The 9,715-nt window shown below is 37.2% G+C and overlaps 1 protein-coding gene and 1 pseudogene across 1 annotated transcript; both read left to right on the forward strand.

Moving 5' to 3' along the window:
- Positions 1-1,981: 1,981 nt before the first annotated feature.
- SKIP (chromatin protein family) lies at positions 1,982-4,274 on the forward strand. Its single transcript, XM_089820389.1, has one exon. It carries the CDS (start codon positions 2,244-2,246, stop codon positions 4,065-4,067), a length of 1,824 nt encoding a protein of 607 aa, XP_089676515.1. The 5' UTR covers positions 1,982-2,243; the 3' UTR covers positions 4,068-4,274.
- Positions 4,275-5,196: 922 nt separating this feature from the next.
- Positions 5,197-7,094, forward strand: LOC149567204 (phenylalanine ammonia-lyase-like; annotated as a pseudogene).
- The last annotated feature ends 2,621 nt before the right edge of the window (positions 7,095-9,715 follow it).

The following is a 9,715-nucleotide window of genomic DNA, read 5'->3' on the forward strand; positions in this document are numbered from 1 at the left end:
ATGAGAATTATGAAAAGCTTGATGAAATGACAGATCTAAGATGTAGATGGATGAAAATTAAGGTAAATTAATACAAACTAATCTATTCTTTATGATTAAGATAACCACAACTTGCTATAAATATTCCATTATGATGTTATGATGCAAATTATGAAGCTTAAATGATATGAAATTACACTACCATTAATGTTATTTTCTTATAGTGGTGATGGAATGGAGAATGATATGAATTACACTATGTATACATCCTATTTATATGTTTTGTAAAGGGGTAGAGATGAGTTTGATTTGAGTTGAGTTAACCATGATCAAGATTAGTTGTTGAGTGCATTTGTTGAGGTGTCCAATTGGGAGGGACAAGATTAATTCTCATAAATGAAGGGTCAAGATAGTAAAGCCTCCTTGTGATCCATGTGCACATAATTATCCTCTCTCATTGGTTGAAATGATTCTATCTTGTAGTGGTAGGTGAGGAATTTTTGGAGTCATTAATTCAAAGAATTAATTAAATTAACCATGTATATAAATTGAAAGGGTTGGATTTAATTATTTAAATAAATTATATAATAAGATGATTAATTTAATTACATAGTTATCTGATTTTTGAATTTAATTAATCCAAATAGATTCAATTTAATCAATTAAGGAATGGTTTCATGTAAACACACAATAAGAGAATGTTCAAAGAGGTCGTATATATTCCCCCTCCTTATGATGGCTAAATGTAGACATTATATGGAAGAGAAACAAGGATACCTACTTCCGGCAACAAGGGAATACCCTTAAAACGACAATGTATACAAAATTAGCTAAGAACATCAACTTTTATAATCAAACAAAATAGTTAACTGTGAAAGGATAATCTTCTTGTGATAAGATGGCCCTAAAGGATATTAACATGCAACTTTGCCCCCCCACACCATGTGTGAAGGGAATATAAATATATAATACAACTCAAATGATAACAACCTCATAATAGATACACAATTCTAGGCAAAATAAGTTGTAACCTAGAGAGAGGTCATATATTGTAGAAAATTCGTCACATATGAAGTAAGCAAGTCATTGAGGAAATAAAGGAAATAATGATACTATGTATGATAATTAAATAATAAATAGACACCTTTCAAACATGAAAATGATTCATATCTTGTGTCAAAACAATGTATCTCATACCAAAAAAGAATGTATCATTATAATGTCACAGAGAGATGAAAGAAAGAAGGACTAATGTCACATTGTATCTACTTAGTGGTCAACCCGATTATACAAGGTGTGCACTTCGAATTATAGTAAAAATATGAGCAACAAAAGAGATAAGACATCCTTGAAAGAGATGTGAAATAATATCTAATATACACCCTAAGTGATAAATCCTTTGTAATTTTAAGTAAGCATAAGGTTGCTACTTGGAATGCAAATCTCTCCAAGAAGAGAATATCCTTGTGTAAAACAACAAATTTATGCCAAAAAGAACATTACACTATGAAACTCTAGTATGACACAAATGTAAGTACAACAGAGCCCCAAAAAATCACAACCGACCTTCCAAATCTCTTTGGCATCCATTGCACAACAAGGTACAATTACTAGTTTTTAACTTCTACACTACTACTTGAAATCTCTTATAAATTAATGAAAAAGTGCTTTAGTTTTTTAATTAAATTAAGATAACAAATAAATACATAACTATACATAGGCTTAAGCAATACATATAAATAAATAAATAAATCAAATCCCAATTAGAATCACTCTCACAATGAAACTAGCTCAATCATAGAAACTATGATAATAACTATACCTACATACATAAGTATTACACAACAACAATCTAAGGTTTGGAGCTTTTATGAATTAAAAATTTAAATTTAAAAAATACTTTACTTTTTTTTTAATAATTGGAAAAACTAATTAAAAATCTCTTGTTCTTTTTCAACAAAATTATTATAAATACCGACATACCACTCATTAAATTGGGAGCTAGTACTTCATTTTTCTTTTACCAATTGCGTAGCCAATAACGATCAACGGGGAAGACATACAGAGGGGGTCAAACATCGCCGAGGGTTTCAAGGGTTTCTATTTTGCTTAGCTTCAGACTTCTCTGCTTCAAGACTTCCAAAAAATTGCACACCTTCTGTAGTATTTACAGAGAAATCGTCGGCTGAATACCATTTGAAGGTAACATCTTGTACAAAACCCTTCAAATTCTTATTTGCAGAGTAGTGTATGGTCTGGTGGTCATGGAAGTAACTCTGTTAGGGAGCCTTCCGGCCCCAAAATCCTCTGGCGCGACAAAGTATGACTTTTCATCAGATCCATGGTTTAAAAGCCGGGTGGAAGAGTCCCAGCCTGCTGTGAACACAAAAACCAAGCAAATCCCTCCTTATGGAAAGAGGTCTGGATTTGTGCCTCGCAAAGCTGAGGATTTTGGCGATGGCGGTGCGTTTCCTGAAATCCACGTCGCGCAGTACCCTCTTGACATGGGACGGAAGGAGGAAAAGAAGGATACCAGGATTCTTCCCGTCTCAGTCGATGCTCAGGGGAACATTGCCTTTGATGCGATCGTCAAACAGAATGAAAATGCATCCAAAATCGTGTATTCTCAGCACAGGGATCTGGTGCCGAAGATCGAGGGCGAAAATGCAGAGGCAGAAAGCAAAGAGGATGAAGAAAAGGAAATAGAAGAAACAACCCTAAGAACGAAGACGGCTCTTGAGAAAATTGTGAATGTTCGCCTTAGCGCGGCTCAGCCGAAGAATGTTCAGCAACAGTCCTCTACTGCCACGCATATAAAATACACTCCTTCGCAGCAGGCGGCTGCGTTTAATTCTGGTGCAAAGGAAAGGATAATTAAAATGGTGGATATGCCCAAGGATCCATTAGAGCCACCGAAGTTTAAGCATAAGAGAGTTCCCAAGGCATCAGGGTCTCCTCCAGTGCCCGTTATGCATTCGCCCCCCCGTCCAGTGACTGTCAAGGATCAGCAAGACTGGAAAATTCCACCCTGTATTTCCAACTGGAAGAACCCTAAGGGTTATACTATTCCGCTTGACAAACGCCTTGCTGCCGATGGCAGAGGCCTTCAGGAGGTTCAGATTAATGACAATTTTGCCAAATTAAGTGAGGCTTTGTATGTGGCGGAGCAGAAGGCTAGAGAAGCGGTAGAAATGAGGTCCAAGATTCAGAGGGAGTTGATGTTGAAGGAGAAGGAGAAGAAGGAGCAGGAACTGAGGGCGCTTGCGCAGAGGGCCAGGATGGAGCGAAGCGGTGCTGGTGCCGCTGCAACTGCTGGTGTTGTTGGTGACAAAGGTATTGGTGTTGTTTCTGGTAAAGTTGGCGAAGGAGCACCTTTGAAAGAGGTAGTGGAGCCTGATCGGGAGAGGTCAATTAAGGAAAGTAAAGAGGAAAGAGAAGAGCGGCTCAAGAGGGAGGCTCTGAGGGAAGAGAGGAGGAAGGAGAGGGAGAGAGAGAGAAGGCTGGAGGCCAAAGATGGCCATCTGTCGAAGAAGAGCAAGATTACGAGGGACAGGGACCGAGATGTCAGCGAAAAAATTGCACTTGGAATGGCTAACACAGGAGGAAATGCTGCAAATGGCGGTGAGGTTATGTATGATCAAAGGCTTTTCAACCAGGAGAAGGGGATGGAGTCTGGTTTTGCGACGGACGATCAATACAATGTATATGACAAGGGTCTATTTACGGCTCATAATACTCTATCCACTTTGTATAGGCCGAAGAAGGATGCGGATACTGAAATGTATGGAGGGGCGGATGAGCAGCTTGATAAAGTGCTTAAGACTGATCGCTTTAGGCCTGATAAAGGATTTGCGGGTGCTACTGAGAGAGGTGGGCCTAGGGACAGGCCTCTGGAGTTTGAGAAGGATGCAGAGGAAGCGGATCCGTTTGGGTTGGATCAGTTCTTGACAGAGGTGAAGAAAGGGAAGAAAGCTATGGACAAAATTGGAGGAGGAGGAACCATGAAGGCAAGCGCTGGATCTGGAATGAAGGAAAGCTATGAAGGAGGGTCCAGCAGGAATCGGATTGACTTTCAGAGAGGTCGTTGAGTTCAACTCTTATAAGAAATTGAAATGAACGATTCTAATTTTCAAAGAGGTCTGTTGTTTAATCTGATAACTATGTTGTACACTAAATCAATTTGCGGTGAATTCTTAAACTGGAACATCACCCGAAAATAAGTTCTCTTATTTTCTTTTGATAAGGTTTGTCAAGTATTTGGAGCTTGCATATATATGAGATTTGTTTTATGATCACTTTCTGCATAACAATGATGGTTCAAAGTCATGTTCTGTGTACTATTGTTTTGAGTCATAGCATCAAAATCTTTTGGGAAAAAGTCAGCAAACCAAAAGTATATCATTTAAAAACAAGAATTTAATCAAGGAAAAAAAAAACAAAGGTTAAAAAAGTAAAGAAGGGAGAAAAACTTGCATTTTAAATTTAAATTTTAAATACACTTTAATAGAACAGAGATAACATAGTCGAGAGTTTAATTCATAAATTGTGTACATGTATTTTTGTATTTATGTTCATATTGCATTGTACAATGCATACATCACAGTAATAGATAGTAGTTATATGCTAATAGTTTTCGTAATTTCAAATACATTCTATCTACTTTTTATAAAGTCATTATATAACTGAAGTACAAATTGCCAAAATATTAAACGTAGCCAATGATTTTTGCTACTATATGATAGGTATGATAGAGGGGGAGCAAATGAAGACGATTAGATTTCTTAACGGGCCACATGTCTTGATGCTAAAACTCTTGGGTCAAGGCCAATTTTTAGTTGTTCAACAACATCACTATTGGACTTCTTGAGATCATAATCATCACCATCATCAACGAGATCATTATTTGCAATTTACTCAAAATTTGGATGCAGGTCATTGTAAGTCAGTTTTCCTTGGCAGCACTTGATTTCACTCATAAACTATTGGGCCTTAAGGATGGCTACTTCTGTTTGAATTGGCATGGCGGTGGCCATCTTTGCTGAGATGAGGCTTCAAACAAAAATTGGTTTTGGTAATCAAAGTTAAAAAAATGACTACAATTTATTATTATTATTATTAGCCGATAGGTTTTTCCTATGTGGGCACTGCCCACTGGAAATGTCTCATGCTGCCGGCAGGCGGGTTTTTTTCTGGTCCATGCTATTTTTGTAACTGAAGATGGATTCAATCCTCACATCTGCTCCCATAGCTGCCCTGACTGGAAATAACACATACCCCACATTAGGTGCACTAAAGGCAAAGATATCTTTTATTGCAAGCGTCCATGTTCCTTTTTTACTTCAAGGTATGCTCTTGAAATTTTTAGAATGCAAATCAAGATTGTGAGTGTCCCTCTTAAAATGAGCAAATAGATTGATATTTTGGGAGGGAAATTCCAGTTCATCATATTTTTTTAATTGAGTTCCATTAAATAACCTATTCAGCTTATGCTAATAATGTAATACGTAATTTGAGAAAGTGCTAGATTCCAATGGCAAGAGGCATTAAGGACATGGAATTTTAAAGGATTCAGACTGATGTTGGTTTTAACTTCACTCTGGAATTGTGATTCATTTTGAATGAAGCTGCTTGGCTTCCCATGTATTTTAGTTGCTTGGCTTCCCATAACCAGTGCTGCTTGAAAGCCTTTTCTCCAGTGGATTTTTCTCTGCATTTTAATTGATTCTCACAGGAGCTGATGTACATCTGCATTTGATGTATAGGTGAAAAGCACTATTTCTTAGACCTCTCATTCTACTTCGGCTTCAGCTTCAATAATGAGCCAAAGGAGATTGTTGATTTGCATTTGGATTTACAGACCTCTTCCTGATCATATGTTGCTGCAAAAAATCTTGTTAAATTTCCAAGCTTAAACACGACCCTCAGCCTCAACCCTCCCATCATCTGTTGCATTCTCTGTGTGCTTTGACGCCAATTTGATGGTCATTCTGGCAGAAATCATGTCTGCCCTGCTCTGCAAAGTTATGTAGGGTAAGCCTGAATTCACAGACCCACTGGCCCATGAATTGAAATACCATCCGGGGCAGATTGAAGCAGCTGCAGTAATGGAGTTTTTGCTGGGCAGCAGTGATTATGTCAAGATATAGGAGATGGATCCACTGAGCAACCCCAAGCAGGATTGGTATGCTTTGAGAACTTCCCACCAATGGCTCGGCCACCAAATCAAGGTCATTCATATGGCTATGCATTCAATTGAGCATGGGATCAACAATTTCAGCTCAATTGAATGGCAGCAATTTCCAGGGGACCCCAATTGGGGTTTCCATGGACAACACCCGAATTACCCTGGCTGCCATTGGGAAGCTCATATTTGCTCAATTCTCAGAGCTGGTCTGTGATTAGTACAACAATGGCCTGCCTTTGAATCTGTCTGGGGGGCCTAATCCAAGCCTGGATTATGGCTTCAAAGGGGCAGAGATCGCCATGGCTTCCTACACATCAGAGCTCAAGTGCCTGCCCTCCCTAGTTGCAATCCATGTCCAGAGTGCAGAACAACACAGCCAAGATGTAAATTTGCTAGGGCTAATTTCGGCACAGAAAACTGCAGAGGTGATTCAGATTCTACTAATGTTGGGAACTTGTGTGCTTGCCCCTATATGTTTGGTATTCTTGTGGGTTTGTGAAATGCCTTAATGGGATTGAAATCATGACATACGGTCTTTAAAGTGAAAGAATTTCTCTTGTCTTTAAACATCTTTCATACCGGTGTTAAGGAAACCTTCATTGACAATTGTGCATTTTAGATTTTGTTATTTGATATGGATAGATCTGTGTTTTATCTGAGTTCTGATGTGTGCAAAGCATAGGTGATTGAGTCAAAATTTGATGTAAAATAAGTGGGGTGTTGTTTATTTGTTTGGTTAATCTTTTACATCATTTACACTGAACATTTTTCTTGTGGCCAAATTTGATTATTTGAGTTTGATGTGGAATTGGATCAAATGAGTGACTTATCATCAACTGGCGTACCATTATTCCTGGTTACCAGTTAATGTGAACATTGTTTGGCATCCAATTTGGAATTTAATGTGGAATTTGATTAAATTGATTGCTCATTGGCAAACTAATGCAATAGTGTCGCCTACTGAACTTTTACTTTTCTGATTTTTTATTAATATGGAATAGAGTGATGCCATACCATCCTTTTTTATACTCAAAATTGATGGCCAAATTATTCAAGTTGTCTCTTCCCACCTTTTGAGCCTTATACTGTATTTTATATTATAAGGCAATGTTCTTTGGGAGCTTATGATTGGTAGAGCTGGGGTGTTTTTTATTGTTATTGGATTGCCGAGAGAATTTTGAATTGACAAAAATTGCCTATGGTTTACCTGATTGAGCATTTCACAGTGGTGAGGCTTTTATTAATTTTATGCTTTTGATCCCAATTGCAATCTTGTAATTTTGGAGATCTTTAGTGTTGTAGCAGCAGAAAGCGTCCCCATGGTAAGGCTTCGAAATAAATTTTGGAATGGAAGGCTATGGTGGAAGAATGTGAGTTCTCAGCCGTATGATACTAAAAAAGCTTAATTAGTAATAACTAGAACCTACTCTGCCATATGTGAGGCTTATTGTGCCACACATGACCTGTTTACTTAGTTTCTGAGTAGTATTACTGTTTACAGGCTACACTAGGGTTTTGCAGGATATTATCGCTTGGATCCATTTCTTGAAGTGACAAATATGAAGTTCCCTGTGTTAAAACTAAAAACCCATACATTTGCAACAGGGTTTTCCTAGAGAAATTTGATCTTTGTTTCAGGGTCTCTGGATTGTATTTTGTTATTTAGGTTTTTGGTAGATGCACATTTGGTGCATGTGAAAGACATGTAATGTGGAGGCATAGACAAGGCATGTAAACTGTTTGACAAAATGTCTTTGACAAATGATGTCTCATAGAATGCTATGGCCACAGAGTTGCAGATTATATACAAAATGGATTTGTTGAACTTTCGAACAAATGCAATCAGTAAGTTTACAATGAAAATTTATCGCTTTTGCTAGCGTACTACCAGTGTGTGCCAAAATGGGAGCATAGGAATAGGGTACGAACATCCATCAAAGCATAATGGAAGGAGGTTGTTTGTGAGATGTAGTTGCAAGTGATCTAGTAGAGAAGTATGCAAGACACCAGAAGCATAAAAGCATGTGAACTATTTAACAAAATGCCTCAAGGAAATGTGGTTTCTTGGACTACAATAATTGTAGAATATGCAGAAAATAGATTTGTTGAAAACACTTTAAAAATGTTCAAACAAATGCAATTGGCAGGTGTAAAGCCAAATTCCACAATAATTGTTGGCATCCTCCCTGTCTATGTAGGAATGGAGCTTTGGAGTAGGGTATGGCCATCCTTCAAAAGATAATGGAATAGGAATGTTTAGTTGCAATACTCAAGAAAGATGAGCTCGGTAGCCTCAATCTAACTATCAACTTGAATCTCTGCAATGAATCTCTTACTTGAATCTCTTACAAACCAATGCTCTGATTGCTATAATATATGTCACCAATAATAATCTTTTTCAAATCTTATCATGCAAGGAGACTACCGTCAAGTGGAACATCTATAACTATTTAAAATTGGAGCATTTTCTTCTAAATTACATCCATTTAATATATATGCTGCATGACAGTGGGCGTTGTTTTGTTTTCGGTCAATCTGAATGACCCGACAGGAGTATTAGCACGTATATATTATTTTGTTTTCATTGTGGTAGAATCCACAATAATGACTTTTTGGATTTGCTACAAGAAAACTTAGATGAACTTGGATACATCTCAATGAGTTTACTCATCATGTATTGCATATTTTGTTTCTTTATGTTTGTGAATGTGTTTATCAACTAATATTTGAGTATTTGCTTTAAAGTCTTCTATAAGGAACTTATGTTTGCTTTTAGCTTGCCTTTGTTTTATTACTATATTTTTGGTTGAACTCATTGGATACATATTTTGATCTTTTTGCAAGCCATTTCTAATATTTTGTATTATGTATATCTACATCTTGGCTTGTAGAATTAATTTCCAGCACATGGGCCTCACTATTTAATCCACTACGGTATTTTCTTTGTGAACTGTGAGAAAATCAAAGGCACTCTCGTGCGCTTAATTTGTATCTCTACATCTTGGCCCACAATTTGTTTTATGTGCACGTGGATCAACTCACTTTTCTTCATCAGAAGTGTGTTTTCTATTGGGTTCTCCGTTAGTAACTTATAGGGTTTTATATATGAAATAATTACAACATATTATGGTTACCTATAATGTGTTTTTAATGGGAAGTTCTGGATATTGGAGTCGGTAAGGAGGTCCTATCTTACCTCCTTTGTGGTGATAGATCAGATCAGAGCCTGATTGTTGATTGCAGTCAGCTTGATGACTCACTCACTGACATTTTTAAACCTAGCCTTCTATGCCTCAAAGGCACTCTCGTGCGCGTAATTTGTATCTCTACACTTTTAAACCTAGCTTTCTATTTTTGTTCTCCAGAAGTGCTCCACTTTCACTCCCAAATTTTTTGTTGCATTGGGTCAACATTGCTCCAGTCTGAGGTATGTCTGTGAAAACATTATTTGATGGATACTTTACTGCACTTAATTTTTTAAATTAATGAATTGTAAGTAACAAGATATGTTGTATTTCATCCATGAGATTCGAATTTTAGAGAATTTTTACC

This window comes from Cupressus sempervirens, chromosome 3 (assembly GCF_028749045.1).
Source record: "Cupressus sempervirens isolate cs-2001-9-10 chromosome 3, ASM2874904v1, whole genome shotgun sequence".
NCBI classification, from domain to species: domain Eukaryota; kingdom Viridiplantae; phylum Streptophyta; class Pinopsida; order Cupressales; family Cupressaceae; genus Cupressus; species Cupressus sempervirens.

What these genes read in the sequence shown, in the direction of transcription:
- SKIP (XM_089820389.1), top strand. Translation starts at nt 2,244, where the DNA reads ATGGAAGTAACTCTGTTAGGGAGCCTTCCGGCCCCAAAATCCTCTGGC.